We start from the raw sequence: 25,983 nt of genomic DNA, 5'->3' as shown, positions 1-25,983 counted from the left end.
GCTTACATTAACACTGCAATGAAATTACTGTGAAAATCTCCTAGTCGCTGCACTCCCGCACCTGTTCGGGTACACTGAGGGAGAATTTAGTATGGCCAATACACCTAACAAGCACATCTTTCGGACTGTGGGAGGAAACCGGAGCACCTGGAGGAAACCCACACATACAGAGGGAGAATGTGCAGACTCCGCACAGACAGCGACCCAAGCCAGGAATTGAACCCAGGTCCCTGGCACTGTGAGGCAGCAGTGCTAACCACTGTGCCACCGTGCTATTTTGAGTATTTCTAGCTATTTCTATTTTAATTTGAGACTTCCAGCATCCTTAGTTTTGTGTCAAAGGTAAAAGATATGTTAGCTTTTATACAAAAAGATTGGAGAATAGGAGTCAGGAAGTCTTACTGCAATCATGTAGGGCCATGATGAGACCACACTTGGACCACTATGTAGTTTTGGTGACCTTACTTAAAAATCTACTTGCCTTAGAGGTAGTGCAGTCTAGTGTTTCACTAGACTGATTCCTGGCACAAGAGGATTGTCCATGGGGAGAGATGATGTAATCTAAATTGATTTGCCCCAGAGTTTAGAAGAATGAAAGGTGTTCCTATTGAAACATATAAAATTCTTGAGGGACTTTATAGGGTAGATGTTTCCCCTGGCTGGAGAGTCCAGAATGATGGGTCACAGTCTCAGGATAAGGGTTGACCAGTTAGGGCTGAGATGAGGAGAAATATTTTCATTCAAAAAGATTTGGGAGTGTTTGGAATTCTCTATCCCAGAAAGCTATGGACATTCAGCTATTGAGTATATTCAAGACAGATCGATAGATTTGGAGATAGGGATATGAGGATAGGGCAGGAAAGTGCAGTTGAGGTAGAAGAGCAGCCACGATCTTACTGAATGGCAGAACAGGTTCATAGAATCATCGAATCCCTACAGTGCAGGAGGCCATTTGGCCCATTGAGCCTGCACCATCAACAATCCCACCCAGGCCCTATCCCTGTAACCCCACAAATTTACCCTGCTAATCCCCCTGACACTAATGGTCAATTTAGCATGGCCAATCAACCTAATCCGCCACATCTTTGGAGTGTGGAAGGAAACTGGAGCACCCGGAGGAAACCCAGGCAGGCACAGAGAATGTGCAAACTCCACTCGATTTGATTTCATGTTATTACATGAATTAATATACAGTAAAAAGTATTGTTTCTTGCGTGCTATACAAAGCATATTGTACATAGAGAAGGAAAGGAGAGAGTGCAGAATGTAGTGCTACAGTCATAGCTAGGGTGTAGAGAAGATCAACTTAATGCATGGTAGGTCCATTCAAAAGTCTGATGGCAGCAGGGAAGAAGCTGTTCTTGACTTGGTTGGTACATATCCTCAGATTTTTGTATCTTTTTCCCGACGGAAGAAGGTGGAAGAGAGAATGTCCAGGGTGCGTGGGGTCCTTAATTATGCTGGCTGCTTTTATGAGGCAGTGGGAAATGTAGACAATGTCAACTGCTTTGAGTGATGAACTGGGCTTCATTCATGACCCTTTGTAGCTTATTGCGGTCTTGGACAGAGAAGAAACCATACCAAGCTGTGATACAACCAGAAAGAATGCTTTCTGTGGCGCATCTGTAAAAATTGGTGAGAGTCGTAGCGGATATGCCAAATTTTCTTAGTCTTCTGAGAAAGTAGAGGTGTTGGTGGGCTTTCTTAACTTTTGTGTCAGCACGCAGAGACGAGGACAGGTTGTTGGTGATCTGGACACCTAAAAACTTGAAGCTCTCGACCATTTCTACTTCATCTCCATGGATGTAGACAAGGGTATGTCCTCCACTACCTAAAGTCGATAACCATCTCCTTTGTTTTGTTGACATTGAAGGAGAGATTATTGTTGTCGCACCAGTTCACCAGATTCTCTCTCTCTTCCTATACTCCTTCTCGTCATTGTTTGAGATCCAACCCACTACAGTAATGTCATCAGCAAACTTGAAAATCATGTTGGAGGGGAATTGGGCCACCCAGTCATAGGTGTATAAGGAGTATAGTAAGGGTCTGAGGACACAGCCTCGTGGGCCACCGGTGTTGAGGATGATCGTGGAGGTGGTGTTGTTGCCTATCCTTACTGATTGCGGTCTGTGGATTAGGAAGTTCAGGATCTAGTCGCAGAGGGAGGAGCCGAGCCCCAAGCCACGGAGTTTAGAGATAAGTTTTGAAGGAATAATGGTGTCGAAGGCTGAGCTGTGGTCGATAAATAGGAGTCTGATATAGTTGTCTTTGTTATCTAGGTGTTCCAGGTTGAGTGCAGGGCCAGGGAGATAGCGTCTGCTGTGGACCTGTTGCAGTCTAGGTGAACTGTAGTGGATCCAGGCAATCTGGGAGGCCAGAATTGATTCGTGCCCTGACTAACCTTTCGAAGGCGCTGTGGAGCAGCAGTGCTAACCACTGTGCCAACCACTGTGCCACCCTGACACCACAAAGTGCTGTATGGCCTACTCCTGTTCCTATTTAAGTATTAGGTTAACAGGAATTTGGGTGTCCCAGTACATATATCATGAAAAGTGAGTGCACAGGTACAAAATGTAATCAGTTAGGCTATTTAAAGGTGGCCTTTATCTTGAGTGTTACCATTCAAAACCTAGGGAATTATTTGTCAGTTGCTTACGGCCTTGGTCAGACCCATCTGGAGTGCTGTGTTCAGTTACTTCAGGGAAGATATATTGGGCTTTGAAGGGTTACAGTGTCAGGGGTGTTTTCCTTGAATGCAGCTAAGATGGGGATTCTAACCAAAGCTCTATGCAACTAAAGCATAATTTCTGTTTTGAATTGTGATCTCCTTAAAATAAAGGCCACCACTGGAGTAACCTTTGTGATTACATTTTGTACCTCTGCACCAACTCTTTCATGATTTAAGTGCAAGGACACCCAAATCCCAGTTAATTCAAAACATAATCTGTCATTTCAGCTTCAGGTTTGGATTTGACTTTGATTTGTTATGTTGTAGGCACAAACAGTTCATTTTTAAATGATCGGTGATTTGGTGAACATTGTTTCGGGTGATCAGGTAGAAATTTCTCACTGCAGAACACAGGCAAGCATGCGATTTCACACCTGGGACATAAGTATGCAAGGACTTTATACCTGGTTGCAACAGTGCAAAAGGACACAAGTGATATAAAAGGATAAACTGACTGGGTTTCTAGCAGTCAAACCAAGAGAGAGAGATCTGGCTGCTTCCCTGAGTAAACATACAGGTTTTTCCTCAAAGGACTTGCATTTAAATTTCACTTCAACAAATAGTGCCTTACGTTGCAAGTCTCGGCAAGTGTAAGTTGTAACTGGCAACACAAACAGAAATATGATGATTAGGAGGTCTGATTTCAAATTTTCCCAGTGTCACTGTAAAGGCAAATGAGGACTACAGAGGACACTTAGATTGCATGAGTACCTCTGCAATAGTGAATGAAAGCAAAAGTTCCGATTTTGCTTAGCAACACAAAATGCTTTATGTCATTGTCCAACTTATTAATTAAAAAAATATTCACAAAAACAGAGAGACTAAGCAAACTCCCCAATTGGCCACAGTAAAGTAGAAACTATAAAAAGGTTTGTAGGAAATCTACACACACAGTTCCATCTATTACTGCATAGTTTGATGGGGTTAGACCACACAGGATTTCTCACTGGGCAATTTCCTCATCTCTGCCAGTCAGTCTGAACATGTGATTCCACAGGTAGAGTGGGAAATCAGAGGGTGAATCAAAGTGCACCACTCTCTCACATTTGATCAGCGCAACCTGAGAATAGGTTGGCAATCTGCCCATCAGGGTATAGAACAGAAAGAAAATAACTTGTGATGAAAAGATGAAAAAAATACAGTAAATACAAATGATTTTGCAGTGTATAGCTTTGATGTTTAATGATGCATAATACCCTGGATGGTTCTTACAATATCGCGTGGTGTTCTGCAGGCTGCTTCCAGTGACATGATTAACAATAAAAATATGGAAACAGCTGTGCTAAGTGGTGTGACACTGCTTCCAGATGTACCAACCACCGGAGAAAAAGCATCTTTTTGGATTACAAAAATATACCATGTATTCTGGATCTATCCTATTCATAGGCAAACTCAGTAAAATTATGCAACATGACAAACGTTCCTCTTAGGGTTTCTGTGCATCTTTTCCTCGTCATTATAGAGTCCATTCAAACAAAATCTTCATATACCAGTGAAAAGAAACCTGCTTCTTATATGCTGGTGCTTCCTGATTAATACTGAAACATTTCCTGTATTTCATAATGCAATCTTCACTTAAAAATACAGCCTGCACAAAATGTATTTTCCTCTATTTTTATCTCAGAAAACATAATTCCCCATGGTATGTGATCTCCTTCCAGGTCTCTGCTAATGCCATTTTGTAGCGATATGCTACTAGAAAGAATGTCCAACATATTAAAGCATACATAGATGTGGCCAGGTAACCCATGATCTCCAGGATTGTTGCAGAAATATTGATATTTTTCATGAGCATGGATAAAAACACAAAATGTGGAAGCCAAGTTTCAACCTAACCAGAACCTGCAATTTGCAAACTGCAGAGCTGGAACAGACAGTATTCATGCAGCCAAGCATTGGACAATCAACTTCCCGTCAAAACCAGACAGGCCTGGAACTGCCTGGCTAAGTGCTAACAGCCACATTGTTTCAGAATGAACCATGTTTACACCTCCAGTGAAACGGCTTTGTTAGACGAATGCTAGACCAACGCCGGCATCTCCACATCAGAAGAATGCTGTGCAGACTTGGTGGCACCCAGCTCAGAGGCCAGAGGCATAGCATGACAAGGACAGCACTTGACAGTTGAAGATTCAAAACCATGTTCTGCAACCTCCAAATATGGAAACCTTATTGGATCTTCCTGCCCAGTTTGATGCTAGTATTGGACACAGGACACTGAATCTTTGAGAAGGTGCGAAGTGCGGAATAAAAGGGGCAACCTGGAGCCCCAGCTGCTCTGGTTTTGCACCTTCTTCAACAGCATCTCCAGAGAGCACTTTTGACTGGCAGCCGAGCAGCACAGCATCTCCACTCCTTGTATCTCGTGGCAAGCATCATCAGACTGACAGACACAAAAGACCACCCTGGTGAGATGACCTGAAGACCAGAGCCAGCCCTGGACATGAGGGGATGCCCAAATCCAAAGATGCGCGGGTTAGGTTGATTGGCCATGCTAAAATTGCCCCTTAGTGTCCTGAGATGCGGAGGTTCGCGGGATTAGCGGGTAAATGTGTAGGGATATGGGGGTAGGGCCTAGGTGGGATTGTGGTCGGTGCAGACTCGATGGGCCAAATGGCCTCTTTCTGCTCTGTAGGGTTTCTATGATTCTATGAAATCGATGACTGCAGTTCCTGAAACATCAACCAACCTTCAAAGACCGAGGAACAGCCTTATTGAACGGGTATTAACAATCTTTTCTGACAAACAGTTTAAATACAGTGAAAGGGACCTGTGTAAAGGGTGTAGCGAATCCTTAGAAGCATGTATCAGAAGTAGTTGGCTAGTGTAGATTTGAGACTGTTTACTTGAGGAATTTAAGGCTGTTTACTGAAGAGTCTTGTGAAGAGATTGATAGAGTTTAATTAAAGTACAACAGTAGAGCTGATAAATATTATTTTTCCATGATAAAGTGTTCAATAAAGTCGTGTTGGGCCTTCATCTGACTCTTGTCCACTTTATCTATCTCATCACGTAACATGCCCGAGTTAAAAAAAGGTTACTGTAAATTGGTCAAGATTAATCTGGGTACATTTTACCCAACTTTCACTTTATAAAATAGATTTGTGGTTGATTACTTACGACCAGTGATTTTGTTCGAAGCAAAGCTATTCTAAATGTCATTGTATTACTGTAACAGGTTTTTGAAATGTTTCTAACATATTACTGTGCCATTTTGCATTCCAAAAGGTTTTTACTAATACTGGAGTTAATTCATACCGCAATAGAGTAATTGGCTTTATAAATTAACTACTTGTAACCTAATGGTGCACTCAAAGTATAAATAATTAACAGACAAGTTCACTTCATGGAGTGTGTGAATCCTATTCCATGAGACTATCATCTTAACTATAATATCAAAGCAAAAACTAAAATACATTTTCATTACTTTACTACGGAATAGATTTATGCATTTGGTGATAAATGTAATCCTGCCAAGCTGCAACACCACTAACAATTCAAACACCAACACTGTGCTCAGCAATGGACACACCCAACCCCAAATATTCAATCAATTATGACAAACATTAGGTTTAAAAAACACACAAGCAGTTAATATAACCTCAAATTTAAGCCAAAAAGTCAATTTATGACAAAACATTTTTGATAAACACGTGTGTTCTCATTAAAAGCAAAAATCAGAAGTAATGTGCCAGCTGGCAAAACAATGTGCTCCCCAAGATGCTGACATAATGAGATGTTTAAGCGGTAAAATATCATTTAGCAATAGCATACAGACATGTGTGCTTGTTCTACCACTACTAGTCTCTCTTGCATGCCAGAAGAAGCAGGTGCAGTGTAGCTCTGCAGAGCGGATATATTTTATTAAATGCTTTCTCTGTAATTTTATGCCATAGTTGCATATTATTTTGGAGCTCAGAATAACATTAGAGAAAAAACATTCAATATACAGGCCAATTTATGCATTCAAAAGCAGTGTCAATATAAACTCGACACAAACAGTTTTGTACTTGCACCAATTTGGCTTTTTCAAGAACAAAATTAAATGAAACCTCCTTTCTTTGTCCTGTCTACAACAATGATCAACTTAGTACTTCATTTCCAATATCAGGCCCTACAGTTAACCTATCTCTCCTATTGACTTTGTTCAGAGGTATACATACAAAATGTATGTGGATATACAAAATGCGTGTGTGTGCATGCAAAAATATAAATTGGAAACGTCCCCAATTATAACCATTATTCAATAACCTGGGAGTTCCTTCCAAACCATGTACCAAACCAGATCTATTACACCTCAAAGTTTTGATATGAACACAACAATAGCATCTATACTCTATAGCATGGAGACCACACATTTTTAGACTGACAGGATAGACTTGCAATACAATGGTCCTGTCAGCATTTCTCACTATTGCCTACCATTTGATTTGTTCAAGGTCAGTGTCCATTAAGGTCAATTACATTAGTTTTTATTAATACTAAGGCTGGAATCAGTCCAAATCCATTATCTGTTCTCAATTCCTCTTTCTTTTGCCGGTTTAGGTCCAGAAAACAGATCATCATATGACTTCTTAAGCATTTTGATGAACTCACTAATTTCCCTCCATTAATTTCTTCGATGCTAAATTGCCAGCATCAATATCTTCCCCGCAGCATTAAAAAATCTTGTTTACTTCTGTTCTGTGCTCACTTTCACAGTATGCAACTAACCTTAAAAAAATAGGAAATGCCTTTTCAAGTAAAAAGTAAAGGAAAATTAACTATCCTCTTCTGTAAACTACTTTAATTATTTGGAGAAGTACCTGAATTGCAGCAGTACTTTGCATAATGGCCTTTCTTCTTAACATAATAGGAATAAAATCTCAACTGCTTACATATTAATTGTGCTCCCTCTAAAGGCGTTGCCATTGTTAAGAATGTTATGCATTAAAAAAAAAATTGCAGTCAGAGATTTTGCTTCGATTGAACAGTATGTCATCTCTCGGAAATTGCACGTCTCCTTAACATACTTCAAACAAACAGAATAGCAGACAAATATCAGCACAGAAATACACCAAAAGTCATTACTCGCATTAAGTGTACAAAGAAACTTCCTATTCAGTTAAGTATGGGATGCTGCCAACCAGAAAATCGTTTAAATCTTGTACCATTTCAAACAAGTAATTGTAAAACTCAATTCCTAGAAAGACTAATTCTAGCTATGATGGAGAAAAATTACTGAGTCTTCCTTTTGAGCAATCAGTTGACTACCAATTTTTCAGTGTTGTGATTGATTCACAGGATCATGTCGAAATTGCCTCATCTGACACTGATCTGTGGTAATGACTGCTCATTGGTCCCTAGTGCTGATCTTAAGTAGCAACAATGGCTCCTCACTGTGAGTGCTGCAGTGGCCTGGAGAAAATGGGATTGAAAATTCTCATTTTATTTGGGGCAGGATGACCACCGAGAACAAGACAGGATCCAGCAAAGAGCTTTGCAAACCTCCACATCAAGAGTTTACCAAATCCTGTTAAGAAGCACTCTATTCCTGCAGTTTCAGTCAGTTTTGATATTGAGACATTAGAAGTTATAGCATACAAGGCAATGACCTGGCCCATGGTGTCACACTGCTAGGTCTTCAACTGGAGTTGTCTGCATGAATCCTACTTTCTTAGATCTTCCTTTTCAAATATTTAACCGCAACCCTTTAAAATTACGCTACAGGTAAAGAGAATTGTGTGTTCTAATTTGTCAGTGAAACAATCTTCCAAGTTTCTCCTTTGCCAGGCCTCAATTGCATTTTATTAATTTTGCAAACGTTGGAAAATGTGAATGGTTTCATAATATTGTGAACTATAGGGTGATTTTGATAAGTTATGTAACGTGTGTTTTAATGTGAATAAAAGGTGCAGGAGACACATAGATCAAGCAACTGAAGGAACACTCATTAAGAACTTGGAACGTAGTTAACGACATTCACTAAACGTTCAGCTAGGGTTCTGGGAATTACTGCTAGATTGGTGAATTACAAACTTAAAAGTAGGATACCCAGGTTTCAATTGCACTTGTACAATTTAATCCACATTTCTGGTGATGCATATGGTGTTCAGAAAAAGGCAAGTTGGATGGTATGTAAACGTAGTTCTCTTGATTATTGTGACTATTTATCTTGCAGAAATGGTTGACGAAGGGGATGCAAGTGATATTTTAAAAATCATGACTAGGATTGGATATAATTTAGGATAAGATGAATGACCTGGCCCATGGTGTCACACTGCTCGGTCTTCAACTGGAGTTGTCTACATGAATCCTACTTTCTTAGATCTTCCTTTACAAATATTTAAATGAATAGGGCTCAAAGACAATACATGACTGGGAAGTCTGGATAAATTCCAGGAAATACTTCCTTTTCTTAGATGGTTGTCATCAATTGCTATAACTTACTAGTGGACGTGGGCAATATACCACAGTCCTTCAAAATGAACTTGACAAGGTCCTGAGAGATGGTACTGGAGTGGTGATTTGTGGGAACACTGAACTAGTGATGCCCCATAGCAATCAATTACTTCTGCTCAATTGTCTTCTGAAATTACAGAAATATTTCCCAGAGGTCTTCCCTGAAGGTGGTCAAAGTTTAGTTCCTGTAAAGTTGTATTACCAGCAGCTTTGCACAGCGATGGATGAGATTGCACCATCGAGTGCATAGGATAAACATTAATGGACCAGATGATCCGTTCTCACTGTTATTTCCAAAGTGCAAATGTTTGTATTGATTGCATCGTATTTTAATTTGACCGAAAATCCCATTTGCGACTTCTTGTTTAGCTTCCACTTGGGGGCATGTTCTTGTGTGTTTAAAATTGCAACTTTTTCTGAGGTCTTCTCTTGAGGTCTTCTCCTGAGATCTGTAGCATTACAGATTCCAGTCTTCAGCTAATTCAATTCACTCCACATGATAACAAGAAATGGCTGAAGGCACTGGATACTGACAACATTCTGGCAATAGTACTTAAGACTTGTGCACCAGAACTTGCCACACCCCTAGCCAAGCTATTCCAGTACAGCTACAACATTGGCATCTACTTGGCAATGTGGAAAATTGCCCAGGTATGTCCTGTACACAAGGAGCAAAAATCCAACCTGGCCAATTACCGCCCCATCAGTCTACTCTCAATCATCTGCAAAGTGATGAAAAGTGTGGTCAAAAGTACTACTAGCAGTACTTGCTCAGCAATAAGACACCCAGAGACGCTGAGTTTGGGTTTCACCAGGGTCACTCAGCTCCTGACCTCATAACATTCTTGGTCCAAACATGGACAAAAAAGCTGAACTTCAGAGGTGAGGTGAAAATAGCTGCCCTTGACATCAAGGCAGCTTTTGACCAAATGTGGCACCAAGGAGCCCAAAACTGAAGTCAATGGGAAATCAGGAATAAAACTTATCACTGATTGTAGTCATATCTAACAAAGGAAGATGGTTGTGGTTATAAGAGGTCAAGTATCTCAGTTCCAGGACACCACTGCAAGAGTTCCTCGGGGTAGTGTCCTGGGTCCAACCATGTTCAGTGGCTTCATCACCATTAGGTCAGATATTCTCCACCATTAGGTCAGATATTCTCTGACGATTGCACAATGTTCACAAAACTATTGAAGCGGTCTGTGTTCATATGTAGCTGGATTATATTCAGGCTTGTGCTGATAAGTGGCAAGTAACATTCGTGCCACACAAATGTCAGGCAATGTCCACCACCAACAAGAAAGAGTCTAAGCATCTCTGCTTGACATTCAATGGCATTGCCATCTCAGAATCCAACACAATCAACATCCTGGGGATTACCATTCACCTAAAAATGACTGGACCAGCTATATTGTGGCTACAAGAACAGGTCAGAGGAAGAGCAGGAAATCTACGGAAAATAGCTGACCTCCTGACTCCCCAAAGCCTGTGTACCATCTACAAGGCACAAGTCAGGAGTACGATGGAATACCCTCCACTTGCCTGAGTGAGTGCAGCTCCAACAGCACTCTCAAAACTCAGAACAAAGCAGCCTGCTTCATTGGCACACCATCCACCAGAATGAACATTCACTCCCTCCACTGATACACAGTGGCAGCAACGCATACCATCTACAAGATTCACTGCAGCGATGCACCAAGGCTCCTTCAACAGCACCTTCCAAATCTATGACCTCCACCACATAGAAGGACAAGGGCAGCGGATGCATGAGAACACTACCATCTGCAAGTTCCCCTCCAAGTCACACACCATCTTACACCATGTGGACTGCAGTGGTTCAAGAGGGCAGCACAGCACCACCTTCAAGGGAAATTAGGGAAGGCAATAAAGCCTAGCCAGTGACACCCATACTCATGAATGAATAAAAAAAGCCTTTCTTGAACTAAAACTTAATATTCATCTAGTTTTTAACTCATCTGACATTCATTCCTCTGCAGTTTTCTTTTTAAAATTACATGCTTCAATCCTGATCCTTAATGGTATTATAACTATCAGATAATCTTGATTTAAGTCATATTGTGGTCTTTGATCCACAGATGTTTTGCTTAATTTACGAATAGAAATCCGTTCACCAGCAAGAACCAGATTTAAACATGTTATCCATCTCTCAGATATTGGGGTTGATATTGTTCAATGAAACATTTATAAATATGCATCAATTGCACATAAATAACACATTTTTCTGTGTTATTTAAGCAAAATTGGTTAAAATAAACATTACTGCTGACAGCAGGAAAAGGTTTTCCTGTTTTTTCCAAATGTATTACTACATTTATTACCCGAGTCACAGCACAATTTCAATTGTATTAGGTGAAAATGCAGGCTTGTAGGCTCGTCAGTAGTTGCGCTTCTGGAACCTCATGTTCATTAAGGAATTTCCAGTTTATATTTCACTGAATTGAAGTTACTCATTATAACACCATTATTATCCTATATATCACATTTAATCTTAGTACGTTATTATCCTTATCTTGCTCAGGGGACTATGGCAGTTTTCTGTTGTTAATCCTGGCCTCCACTTGCTTGTTAATTCACATCTGAAATATCATCTGTTCCCAGGAACTTGTCAAGCTCTTTCTTGAAGGACTGAGGAGTATAGACCACATCCACTAGGAAGCCATGAGATTTCAACTTTGAGATAAAAGCATTTAAAAAAAAGAGATGTATGGAATAAACTAAATAAACTCTAAATGCCTTTGGTTTGGGTGGATCACATCCATGTATTGTAGAATCCAGGAAAGAGATTATAGAGGAATTACACAAATTTAACAATTTATTTGAAAAAGATGTCTTCCCAGAGGATTAGTGGATAGCAAATGTAATTCTTCTAGTTACGGGGGGGACAGGACATGTCCTGGAAATTAAAGATCAGTCAGCTTTACATTGGTGGCAAGAAAAATAATGGAATCCCCATTAAAGGAGAGAATAGAAGAACATCCAGAAACAAACTAATGAAGAGTGAACATGGATTTAAGACATCGCTGGCTAGGCCAGCATTGCTCCCCATCCCTAATTGCCTTGAGATGATAGTGATGAGCTGCCTTCTTGAACCTCTGCAATTCACGTGACGCAGGCATACCTACAGTACTATCGGGGAAGGAGTTCTAGGATTTTGACCCAGCAGCAGTGAAGGAACGGCAATCTACTTTGAATTAGGGAGGGGGAGTGGCTTGGAGGGGAACTTTCAGGTGGTGGTGTTCCCACACATCTGCTGCCTTTCTTCTCGGTAATAGAGGTCATGAGGTGCTATCGAAGGAGCTTCAACGAGTTGCTGCAGTGCATTATGTAGATGGTACAAGCTGCTGGCACTGTGTATCAGTAGTGGAGTGAGTGAATATTTAAGGTGGTGGATGGGGTGCCAATCAAATGGGCTACTTCGTGCTGAATACTGTTGAGCTTCTTGAGTGTTGTTGGAGCTGCACCCATCCAGGCAATTCCAACACACTTGTGACTTGTGCCTTGTGGGTGATGGACTTTGGGAAGTCAGGAGGTAAGTAACTAGCCATAGAATTACCAACTTCTGACCTGCTCTTGTAACCACAGTATTTAAATGGCTAGTCCAGTTCAGTTTCTGGTCAACTGCCAGCATATTGATACTGTAGCTGTCAGCAGAAAATGTCAAGGTTAGATTCTCTCCTGTTGGAGGTGATCATTGTCTGACACTTGTGCAGTGTGAATAATGCATGCCACTTATCAGCCCAAACCTGAATGATGTCCAGATCTTGCTGCATTTGGATACAATTGCTTCAGCATCTGAGGAGTTGTGAATCATACCAAATATTGCACAACCATCAGCAAACATTCTTACCTCTGACCTTCCAATGGAGGGAAGATCATTGATCTTCGGCATGGTGGCACAGTGGTTAGCACTGCTGCCTCAGAGCGTCAAGGCCTTGGGTGACTGCGTGGAGTTTGCACGTTTTCCCCACGTCTGTGTTAGTTTCCTCCGGATGCTCCGGTTTCCTCCCAAAGATGGTTATGTAGATGGGTCATGATAAAATTGTCCCAAGATGTGTCGGTTAGATGGACTAACCATAGCAAATATGAGAGGTTACGGGGATAGGGCAAGAGAGAGGGTCTGGGTAAGACACTCTGTCAGAGAGTCGGCACAGACTTGATGGTCTGAATGGCCTCCTTCTCCACTGTTCGAATTCTGTGATTCTATGAAACAACTGAAAATGGTTGGGCCTAGGGCACTACACTGAACAAGTCCAGTAGCCATTCTTGAGACTGAGATGATTGATCTCCAAACAAGCACAACTATCTTCCTTCGTACTAAACCAGACTCTGATCAGTGGAGTGTTTTCTCCCTGATTTCCATTAACTTCAGTTTTTGTCAAGCTCCTTGATATCACGCTACATTTAATGCAGTCTTAATATCAATATCAGTCACACTCACATCACCTCTCATTCAGTTCTTTTGTTCATATTTGGACCAAGACTGCAATGAGGTCAGGAACTGGGTGTCCCTGGTGGAACTCAAACTGAGCATCAGTGAGCAGGTTATTGCTGAGTAAGAATCAAGTGACAGCACCACCGATGCCACCTTTCATCACTTAAGTGATGATCGGGAATAGACTGATGGATTGGATTTGTTTTGTTTTTTGTGGACAGGATATGCCTGGGCAATGATCCATGTCATCGGGTAGATGCCAGAGTTATAGTTGTACTGCAACAGCTTGTTCTGGCCAGTTTGGCCTGACAGGTTCTGCTATCAGGGTCGATAGCCTTTGCAGTATCCAGTGCTTTCAGCTGTTTCTTGGTATCGTGAGGAATGAACTGAATTAGCTGAAGACTGACATCTGTAATGCTGGGGACCTCAGGAGGAGACCAGTGGGAGTAAAGGGTAATTATTCAGAAGGTGGGAAGAGGTGATTCACAAAAGTCAATACCAGGATAACTACTGTTCACAATTTACATTAAGAACTTGGACTTTGGAATCAAAAATACTACTTCGAAATTTGTGGATGACACCAAATTTTGTGGTAAAACCTGAGGAGGATTGCAAAATTAAACTTTCAGAATGGGCAAATAAAATTCAACAGAGGCAGATGCAAGGTAGGACATTTTGGTAGGAAATATAAAAAGATCACATTATCTGAAAGATGCAAATCCAGGTGGGGTAGTGTTACAAAGGGATCGTAGTGTACTAATACTCAAGACACTAAAAGTTGTGCCACAGGTTAGCAAGGCCATTAAGGAGGACCAAACACTAGACTTTAGTACTAGAGGGGTAGAATTGGAAAAACAGCAAAGTTATGTAAAACTGTATGGAACCTGGGTTAGACCACACTTTGAATACTCCCTGCAGTTCTAGTTGCCATATTATACAAAGAATATAGAGATACTACAGAAGATGCAGAGAAGATTTAGAAGGATGATACCAGAAATGCCTGAGTATACACATCAAGAAAGGATTGGCAAGCTAGATCTTTTTTCCTCTTGCAAAAAGATTTGAGGGGCTAGGTATTTACAATTGTGAAATATTTTGATAGAACAAATAGAGAGAGAATGTTTTCTTTTGTGGGGAAAACAAACTTGACTAGGGGCCATCAAAAAGGTAGTCACTAAGAAATCCATGAAGGAATTCAGAAGATACTACTTTACCCACAGAGTGGTGAGAATGCAGAACTTGCTACTACAGGGAGTGGTTGAAAAGAATAGTATAGACGCATTTAAGCAGAATCTAAACAAGCAAAAGAGGGAGAAGGCAACATGGAGTCATGATAATAGATTCAGATGGAAGGAGGCTCAAGTGGAGCATAAACACTGGACTGGTTGGGTTGAATCCTGATCGGGTCACATAGGATATACAACACAATGAAAAATACTTAAATTTGTGCTTTCCATAGGAATATCAACTTGCCTTTTTTAATGTCCAAATTCTCCTGAACCTATGATCTATCATACCCTCTGCATATCAAATTCATTTCCTTCTCAAATTCATTCCCTTCTCAAATTCATTCCCTTCTTTGGCTCACGATGCTTCTGTGATTCTTATATCATAACTTGCTTCTTAAACAACTTACTCAATATGGCCAAGATATCCTGAGGCTTGTGAGGGGAAAACTGGATAGCTTTCCTGCTTTTGATCAGACAACTCTTGCTGAAGTGCACACTTGAATACATGATCTGAGAACGTGATTTGTGAGATTCCCATTCACTTAGATAGCTTGTCAGTGTCACATATGAATAATTAACGTTTGGACAAGGTACCCAAGGACAACTGATACCAGTGTATCTCAAGCAAGTGGTCAATGTCTTCAATGAGTTATTGTAATATCTGGCATTGGTAACTTTGATCCATTCATATTTAATGCAATTTAATAGTAACTATTTACTGCCTACAATTCAATTTCAATGTTAATACTAAGACATTAAAATCCTGTATCGTTTCCTTCCTCTAAATGTCCACATTTATACATCATGTTATGCATTTTGTTCATTTTTGTTTTTAGTCATTTAAGGGATGTAGGCGAGATTTGAACCCAGGCCCCCAGAGCATTACCCCAAATCTCTGGATTATTAGTCCAGTGACAATACTATAATGCCACAGCCTCCCCAACCAAAGGAAATAGATGAAGCGAATAGTATAGATGCATTCAAGGGGTGGCTAGAGAAGCATATGACAGAGAAGAGAACAGGAGGATACGCTGATTGAGTTAGATGTGAAAGATTGGGAAGATCAAATGGAGCATAAATGCCAGCATGAACTGGTTAGGCCGAATGGTCCGTTTCTGTGCTGCATATCCTTTGCAGTAATTAATTCAATGCAGCCTGAGATTCAACCTGGACTTCACTGATTTGTATGCATCAGACACAATATTTTTACCTTGATGTTTTCAGTGAAATCATATTGATAGTTGAATATATTTTACAGTTATGAATTACTGTTAAAGTTATTTGTACAAAATGTAATTCATCAGAAAATCTATTTCATTGTAGAAGGGGAATAAATAACAATTACATGTACATTGCAGCTGTCAAATAGACCAACAAAATCACTATGATGCTAGAAAGCAGCACTGCTGTCTTGACTTCCATCATACATCCAATACTTGTGCTTTATTTGGATGAATTTTTATTACCCCAACATATCACACAGCCATTTAAAAATTATGTTCATGCACTTCAGCAAAAAGGCACAAAAAGCACATTGTTCAGGTTTAATAGCTTGGGATTATTAAGCTGCACAAAAAATTGAGGTCTTTTGCTTCATACACATGGCTGTATAAATCCTGCAATTTTATCAGTGATCATTTATTAGTCATCCACACTGTAAGGTTCAGAGCACAATGAGCCTAATTAGTGGTTTAATAAGTGTATTAGTTATGCCCTGTGTGGTTCTGTGGTGTCACTAGATGCTAAATTAAAGACAACTCTCTTCTTCTTGTGTTCATTAAACGGTTTAATGCCAGCAGGTAAGGAAGTCTGAACTAAAATGTAAAAAAAACTAATAAATTGGCATCTCTTTTGAGATTTGCCCTATGGGCCAAGCATTTTTATGTCCTTAATCATTATTAAATGACTTAACATGACACTCTGAGCCAAGAGAATGATTGCACCCCTATGCATGTATGAATTACAGACAAAATGAAGGATCATGCAGTATTAGAAAGGTGCCTTTGGGAAAAGAAAATCTCTAATTTCATTTTATTATTGACATCCATTTTGCTGTTGTGAATTAAAAAAAATTGAAGCAATAGAGTTCAATTTCTATTCGAAAGCAAAAGCTTCTCCTGAGGCACTGCAATTCTTTAAACATTAATCATTTCTGTTTTTGTTACTTTGTGTTTGACACTGCCACATTCCTGCCTCTCTCTACTTCACAGTTAATACCGTCGTGACAGGAGGTTAACCCAAAAATTGAACTTTTTGTTCAGAAGCAACAAATGAAAGTAGATGAAGGAAGTACTATTTACCACCATCAGGTTTACCTGTGGCCACAATGGTGTCTTCTTTGCCTTGTGTGAAAACTACAATACGTTGTCGCTTTTCATTCACTTTTGGCAAACCCTGGGCTTTCTTGGCAATTTCTTTAATATCTTCTGTCTGTGGCAGCAAAGTAAATGGGGTCATATAATCATTTTATTTAGACACATATGGACTAATTTAAGAACTTAATCCAGTCACTGTACATTATAATGGTTGGTATAAATACTGAAAGTATGGTTCAGACAGATAGTGTACATTAATGTGCTAACTCTAATAGATTAGTGAAAACGAACACTATTTGTATACAATTCAAGGTTATATGAATTAATAGCTCACATTTCACTACCAGAATTTTTTAAAGGCAAGGATCTTGCTTGGAAAATTAATGAACACCATTTTATCACCAAGATGCCACAGCAATTTATAAAATGAAAGTGCGCTCAATTGTCCATCTGTCATTGATAATTTGATAAATATTTAAAATATTTCGCTGCTCTATTCTTCCACCTTCACGCATTCTTTTCTAGAAGATACCGTCTAAAATGAGAAAAAACTAACCTAAACAACCAAAATCTTCTTAGCCACAGACCAAAGTTTGTGCCAAAATAAAGGAGACATGCTTTATTTCGAGGCAAAATCATTCAGACATTTCTTTTCCCCCATTTGAGGGAAGTACTCTCATTCCAAAAAATCTCCTCAATGCAGATGCCAAATCCAAACAGTAATCGAGGGAAGATTCAACTTGGGCCCGAATGATTGATACACTGGCTGAACTTGAAATATCTATGGTTGCTGATATGGCCAAAACAGAAGTTGCAAAGAATTGATGTTGAGGAAGGCAGTCTCTGTTAAAAATATCTTTATAAAAATATTTAAACATTCTTTCCAGAAATCATTCCAGCAATTTAATCTTTAATCTATTATTTTTGTTATTTTGAGCAGTAGTGTAAAAGACTGTGTGACACAGTGGTTAGCACTGCTGCCTCACAGTGCCAGGGACCCAGGTTCTATTCCAGTCTCGGGTCAATGTCTGTGTGGAGTTTGCTTCTTCTCCCCATGTCTGCATGGGTTTCCTCCAGGTGCTCCGGTTTCCTCCCACAATTCAAAGATGTGCAGGTTAGGTGGATTGGCCATGCTAAATTGCTCTGGTGTTCAATATGTGCAGGTTAGGGGAATTAGCAGGGTAAATATGTGGGGTTATGGGAATAGGGCAGGGAGGTGTGCCTGGGTAAGATGCTCTGTTGGAGTCTGTCTGTGCACAGTCTGCACATTCTCCTCGTGTCTGTGTGGATTTCCTCCGAGTGCACCAATTTCCTCCCGCAATGGAACCGGGTTCAATTCCAGCCTTGGGTCAATGTTTGTGTGGAGTTTGCACATTCTCCCCGTGTCTGCATGGGTTTCCTCCGGGTGCTCCGGTTTCCTCCCACAGTCCAAAGATGTGCAGGTTAGGTTGATTGGCCATGTTAAGTTGACCCTAGTGTCAGGGGGATTAGCAGGGTTACGGTGATAGGGCCTGGGTGGGATGTGCTCGGTACAGATTCGATGGGCCGAATGACCTCCTTCTGTACTGTATGGATTCTATTCTAATCTGAAAGATATGCTGGTTAGGTGCATTGGCCATGCTAAATTCTCCCTCAATGTACCCCAACAGGTGCCAGAGTGTGACGACTAGGGGATTTTCACAGTAACTTCACTGCAGTGTAATGTATGCTACTTGTGACACTAATAAATAAACTTTAAACTTTTAAAATTTAGAGTCGGCGCAGACTAGATGGGCCAAATGGCCTCCTTTTGCACTGTAGGGATTCTATGAAATAACAAATGTAATGCACGAATCAATAACACGAGCAAACAATTTCAATCATAATTTCCTTTACTGTGATGTTGGATTAGAATGACTTGCTCATATATATTTTTATCAGCTAATTTTCAGCAGCCACAAGTCATAACTATCTGACATAGTTTCTCCCCCCCTGAACCAATTCAGTCTCTGTTCCAATTTGTTTTCCAGGGATTTACTTTCAACTACTGATACTCATGGCTCACCCCACCAACTGGTTACTCCATAGAGATACCTCTTGGGCTGTTGCACACTGATGCTGCAGTTTGTCCCATTCTTTCCTCTGTCATTTCAATTAAAAATTAAACTTTGGCTTAAGTTCGCTGATATCTCAATGGGGTGATCTGATGCAGAAACATCAGAAAGCTCCTGCTTCAAATCCTGGTCTCTGTCGTATTACTTTGAACACAGAGTGGAGCAGCTTAGTTGGAGTGGAGTGTCCTTGAGACGTCGGAGGTTGAGATTGCATGAGATTGACTAATACTTGAGTATATATAGTACGAATAATGGAACAAAAAAGGATTTTTTATACCCCAAATGGTTCAACTTCTGTGCATGCAATAATGGTAACAATGTGCTAAACACACTACTCCTTCACTGTAATATTCAATAACACAATACATAGTGGACAGAGAGACCACATAAACACACTTTTGTTAAAAATGTATGATTCCCAAAGGCAGCCTTACAGAGAGGAACCATTGTACAATAAAGTTAGAAAAAATTTCCAGACACACATGGCTATAATTAAGGTAACATATATGAGGAAGGTGTAGGTAAGTGGCATTTTATTTAAAGTGACAGCTATTGCATAAACAGTATGACTTCAGTTTTTAAAAAGATGAGACTATGATAGATGAATACATTCCAAACATGGCCAGAACTTTCTGGTCGTTCACGCCAGCGGGATCTTCTGGTCCAGCCTGTGGCGCACACCCTGCTGCGGGATTCACAGTGGTGAGGAGTGCGTTCCATGGGAAAACCCATTGACAACGGCAGGTCCAGAAGATCCAGTCACTGGCGGGCCACCTTGCACCACCGTGAAACACGCAGCGGGTTACGCGGTAAATCCTACCCATATTTCAGGACAGTTGTTTCATATTACAAAATTAAACTCAATGTCCATCTGTGATCAGGTTCTGCTAACGGAATATTTCTGCAGTTATACTATACTGTTAAACCATTTCCAGTCCCTTTTCTCAATCATGAACAATAGTAATTTATCACAAGGCCACTAATCATTTTATTGCTTATTTTACATTGAGCTCCATGCTAATCAATTTTGTTGCTGCATATGTTTCATTACCTGTGGTTGAATGTATCAATGATCTTGGCATTATGCAGACTAATGTCCAAAATAAGCATCAAACATAATTCACACTACTGAGTGATTTCACCCTAAACAACTACCAAAAAGGCATCTGTCTCACTTTATGACATTAAGTCTTTTGTGCATTTAGAGAACCACTTTCAGGCTTCTTTCAAGTAGGAAGTGAGTCATTGGTATTAATTTTCTCCTGCAATAGTCTGCAAATTGCTCTGCCTGCAAAAGAACCTTCACACAATAAAATTAAGTGGAAGATGTAGCTATTTAATACTTGAAATGACAGACACCTTATCTGCAAAGGAAGCCTTAACCAGTGCCCAACCTCGTAACTTCCCAAGAGCCTTTTCAAAATTCAGTGAATAACATCTGTAAGAGATGTTGGGTACAGGCCTAGCACAGTGCGTCATACATCATGCTGGCAGAACAAAGAAACCAGGATGACTGCCAGGTAACCATAGTAACAACTGCAAGGGCTGGAGAGTATAATAGCACATCAATCACTGTCCAAAGAACTTCATTATCAGCAAAATCCTTTAGGATCTGTTTAGTGTGCAATTGAGGGTCAACTCACCTCAAAGCCTTGCTCTCGAGCGAAAGTGGCAGCCTCCTGCAAAAGAAATGAGCAGTTAATTATAAAGTGCTGTCGAGACTGCTGAAAATAACACTACAATCTAGGTATACTGAGGCACTGTTTATTGAAGCCAATTAATTTAACAAGTGCTCCACTGCTCAGATACAGGAAAGATTTGTTTCTTTTTCTTTAAATATTCAATTTATTTCAAAAAGACAGTTTAAAAAGTAAAATACTGAATTGCATTATAAAATCAGAATACGATTTCCCCCCCCAAAAAGCAGAGTTCCCTCAGGCCATACTGACTGGTATATAAGCTTGTCCGGGTTAGCATATGTCAATGTTTACACATAGACTCAACTGGGTATAATGTTGAAGCCGTGATTGAGGTTAGCTGTTCTGACAACTAATTCCCAACACAATCCCTTTTTGTAATTCCGAGGTTTTGGTGTCTGTGGAATACTGAAAAACAAGGATCTCGACTTTTGCTCTCGAAATAAAAGAGAAAAATCTAAATCTCAGCTCAAACAGAAAAGTGACCTAAAGTTATATATGGAGGATTTAAATAATGGTGCTGCATATTAGAAAGTAGAAAGATATGGACGTGGTCCTAAGTTAGGCAGAGGATGAAATGGCCTGTGTGGTGTAAAAATCTGAATGAAAAAGCCAATAAACATGCTTTGTGACCTATGGACATATTTTCCCATGTTCTACATGCAAAGCTTTCAACTGTACATAGCTTTATTATTTGTTTTGTGTTGAGGAGTGTCACACATTGGCAACCTCACTCAGATGACAGCAACAGATGAAAAATTAAAATATGTCACACTGGATATCACAGGAACTACTCTTGGACTGGGATTAAAACACATTTTGGGAGCACTTTACAGGGAGATTTTGTTTGCATCTGGCAATGGAACAGTGATGTCAATACTGTACTCCGCCATGAAAGCAGGAAAAGAATATTCCACTCCAGTGCACTAACTTTCTTTGCTCAGATGAATGTCTGTGGCAACTTAAAAAAAAAATCAGAAAATAATTAGACCACAAGGTTAAGTAATGAGATTACAAATATACTAAACGGTCACATGCATCATAAATTGTGATAGTTGGCAATACTGGTAGTTGTTTTACACTTTTCCAGAGATTGCTGGCTCGTAAAAAATTTAGTTTACAGTGTATGAAAAATGAAGCCAAATTTCTGCTGGAAGTTTATTGTGTATCTTCTAAGCGCAAACAAAGTTACAGTGGCCTAATCAACTCCAGAATGCACTATATCATGGAAAAAAAAAAGCTCCTATCATAAAGGTATTTAAAGGTAACAATCCTTACGCTATCACTGCCAGTCTTTTAGCTGTGGATACTGAAGAATCTTGCAAGGGATATCAAAATTAACAGAAAAGGGTTTTCTGTTTATACTAGATGAAAAATGTCATCAAGGGTAATGTGGGTTCCTTAAAAACAGATGTGGGGAAGACTGCAAATGAAATGGCAGACCTGCTGAGTAAATACTTTGTTTCAGTCCCCACAGTACAGGAATAGTTTAATATAAATTTTAAAGTTTATTTATTAGTGTCATAAGTAGGCTACATTAACAATGCAATGAAGTTACTGTGAAAATCCCTTAATATGCCTGATATTCCAGGGAAATTAACAAATCAAGGACTGGAACTTACTCAGGTTAACACAAACAAGAGAGGGGAATTAGAAAAATTAATGGCAGTAAAGACTGACAAATCCAAGGGTTTTAAAGGAAGTAGCTGAGAATATTGCAAATTCTTTAGCCATAATTTTCCAAAGTTCTTTCACTTCAGGAATTGCCCCTTTAGATTGGAAAATTGCAAAGCAAATCCATTATGTTAGAAAAGTGAGAGAAAGAAACCAGGAAATTATAGACCTGTTAGTATAACATCTGTTGTGGGGAAGTCGTTGGAAGCTATAATTAAGGACAGAATGACTGAGCACTTAAAGAAATTTGAGCTGATTAGAGAATTGACATGGATTTGTAAAGGGGAGAGACCATGTCTAGTGAACCCAATTAGATTTTTAAAAGATTTAACTATAGTAGTAGACAGGGGAATGTTGATGGTTGACCGTGGGATGTGAGCCTCATTGGCAAGGCCAGTACACACTGCCCATCCCAAATTGCTCTCGAGAAGATGGTGGAGAGCTGCCTTCTTGAACTCTGCAGTCCTTGTGGTGAAGGTATGCCGAGAGTGTCATTAGGTAAAGAGTTCTCGAATTTTGAGTCAGCAGCAATGATGGAATGGTAAGGTGTTTCCAAGTCAGGATGATGTGTGACTTGAAGGGGAAGTTGGAGGTGGTGTATGTAGTTTACATGGACTTCCAGAAGGCATGGGTAACTGTTAGCCACAAATAAAGCTCTTTGAATTAACTGCAGATTATTGACTAGGCTCAGAGATTGGTCAGGAAGCAGGGATAATGGACGTGTTCTTGAATTAGGTGGTGACTTCCCATAAAAACTGTGCTAGCGCCTCACCTATTCATCACTTTTATTAACTACTTAGATAATGCAATAGAGAGCCATATATCTAATTTTATAAAAGATTGGTGACAAAGTAAGTACTGGAGAAAGAAGCATAAATGACAAGAAAACCAATGCAGTAAGTGAGTGGGCAAAACTGGCACAAGGATTTCAATGCAGGTAAATGTATGGATACAAATATTATTTAAATGGTGAATAGCTTGGAACACTGGAGGTTCAAACAAATTTTCATGTCCATGTAAATCGATCACTGAAACGCAATGGTCAAATACCAAAAATAAGGCAGCTGTGGCATGTTCATCTTTATATACGAGGGTTCAAATGTAAAAGAGGGAGTTTTGTTACCCTGGTTAAACTACATTGGGAGTACTGTGTACAATCCTTGGCACTGCACTTTAGAAATGATATACTGTTTGGCCTTAGAAGGAGTGCAGTGCAGATTCACTAGCATGTTATTAAGGCTCCAAGTGTTAAATTGAGATCTGATAAGCAAAGCTGGAAGGTTATAATGATAAGCTTGAGTTTTTTGCACGTTGAAAGGAATTTATAGCATAGAGTGAAACATTTTCTGTTAGCAGGGGGAATATAGGACAAGGGGATTTAACATTTATAGAATCCCTACTGCACAGAAGGAGGCCATTTTGCCAATTGAGTCTGCACCAACCCTCCAATGGAGCATCTCACCCAGGCCCACATCCCGCCCTATCCCCTTAACCCCACATATTCACCCCACTAAACCTCCTAACCTACACATCTTTGGACAGGAAGGGGCAATTTAGCATGGCCAATCCACCTAACCTGCACATCTTTGGACTGTGGGAGGAAACCAGAGCACCTAGAGGAAGCCCATGCAGACACGGGGAGAATGTACAAATTCCACAGACCAGAATCGAACCTGGGACCCTGGCACTGTGCCACCAGCCATTCAGAGGTTAGGAAACACATCTTTATGCCAATGATGTTACAAGTGTGCAACACTCTTCTACAAAAGGAGATGCCAGTTCAATAATTGAAAATTCCAAATTGGTAGGCTTTTGCTGGACAAGGGGATGAATGGATATGGAGCCATGGCAGGTAATGGAGTTGGGATACAGATCAGTCTCGGTCTCACCCGGTGAATCACCTACTCCTGTGTCTCTGTGTCAGAGGGCACCAATAAAAAACTATTAGAATTCAAGAAAACTAAATGCAACCATGTTTCTTTAATTCCTGAATTACTTCTACCATTTATGTGGCTTATTGATCAGGTAGCTCAAAAGCAACACACCACAAATATCCCCATCCTCAATAATGGGGATAATGGGAAAGGTCAAGGTGGAAGCACTTGCTCCCACCTTCAGCCAGAAATGCTGAGTGAATTATTCATCTCGGCCTTTTCCTGAGGTCCCCAGCATCACAGATACCAGTCTTCAGCCAATTCGATTCACTCCACATGATATCGAGAAAGGGCTGAAAGCATTGGATTCATGCAAAGGCTATGGGCCCTGACAACATTCTGGCAACATTACTGGTGATTGTGCCCCTAGCCAAGCTCTTACATTACAACAGCAACACTGGCATCTACCTGGCAATGTGGAAAATTGCCCATGTGTGTCCTGTTCACAAAAAGGACAACAAATCTATCCAGCCAATTACCGCCTTATCAATCTATTCTTGACCACCTTCAAAATGATGGAAGGCATCATTGACAGTGCTATCAAGTGACACTCTTAGCAATAACCTGCTCATGGATGCTCAGTTTAGGTTCCACCAGGGCGAATCAGCTTCTGACTTCATTAGAGCCTTGGTTCAAAGATGGGCAAAAATGCTGAACCTCAGATGTGAGGTGAGAGTGACTGTCCATGACTTCAAGGCCACATTTGACCAGGTACGGCATCAAAGAGCCTTAGCAAAATTGGAATGGGGGTGGGGAGAATGCTCCATTGATTGGAGCCGTGCCTCGCACAAAAAAAGATGGTTATGGTTGTTGAAGGTCAATCATCTCAGTCCCAGATATTACTGTACGAGGTTTTCAGGGTGGTGTCCCAACTATTTTCAGCTTTGTCATCATGACCTTCCTTCCAATATAAGGTCAGAAATGAGGATGTTTGCTGATGATTACAAAACGTTTAGCACTATAAATGACCTGGATGAGGAAGTGGAGGGATGGGTTGGTAAGTTTGCCGACGACACGAAGGTTGGTGGGGTTGTGGATAGTCTGGAGGGATGTCAGAAGTTACAGAGGGACATAGATAGGATGCAAGACTGGGTGGAGAAGTGGCAGATGGACTTCAACCCAGATAAAAGCGTTGTGGTCCATTTTGGCAGGTCAAATGGGATGAAGGAGTACAATATAAAGGGAAAGACTCTTAGTACGGTAGAGGATCAGAAGGACCTTGGGGTCCGGGTCCATAGGACTCTAAAATCGGCCCTGCAGGTGGAGGAGGTGGTTAAGAAGGTGTATGGTGTGCTGGCCTTTATCAATCGAGGGATTGAGTTTAGGAGTCTGGGGATAATGATGCAGCTATATAAGACACTTGGAGTACTATGCTCAGTTCTGGTCACCTCATTACAGGAAGGATGTGGAAAAGATTGA

The 25,983-nt window shown here is 40.3% G+C and overlaps 1 protein-coding gene across 7 annotated transcripts in view; it reads right to left on the bottom strand.

The window, feature by feature from the left end:
- Positions 1-25,983, bottom strand: part of LOC144480265 (adenosine kinase-like) — a 245,312-nt gene that overhangs the window by 20,007 nt on the left and 199,322 nt on the right. For all 7 annotated transcript variants that reach the window (XM_078199586.1, XM_078199584.1, XM_078199590.1 and 4 more), the window contains exons 8-9: positions 20,903-20,938; positions 17,167-17,281 (exon numbers count right to left, since the gene is read on the bottom strand). In XM_078199586.1, coding sequence (XP_078055712.1) covers positions 17,167-17,281; positions 20,903-20,938 — 151 coding nt within the window. The remainder of the gene's footprint in view (positions 1-17,166; positions 17,282-20,902; positions 20,939-25,983) is intronic.

This window comes from Mustelus asterias, chromosome 28, assembly GCF_964213995.1.
Source record: "Mustelus asterias chromosome 28, sMusAst1.hap1.1, whole genome shotgun sequence".
NCBI classification, from domain to species: Eukaryota; Metazoa; Chordata; class Chondrichthyes; order Carcharhiniformes; family Triakidae; genus Mustelus; species Mustelus asterias.
The sequence above is the reverse complement of the archived record's forward strand: the minus strand, read 5'-3'. Positions and strand labels throughout refer to the sequence as shown.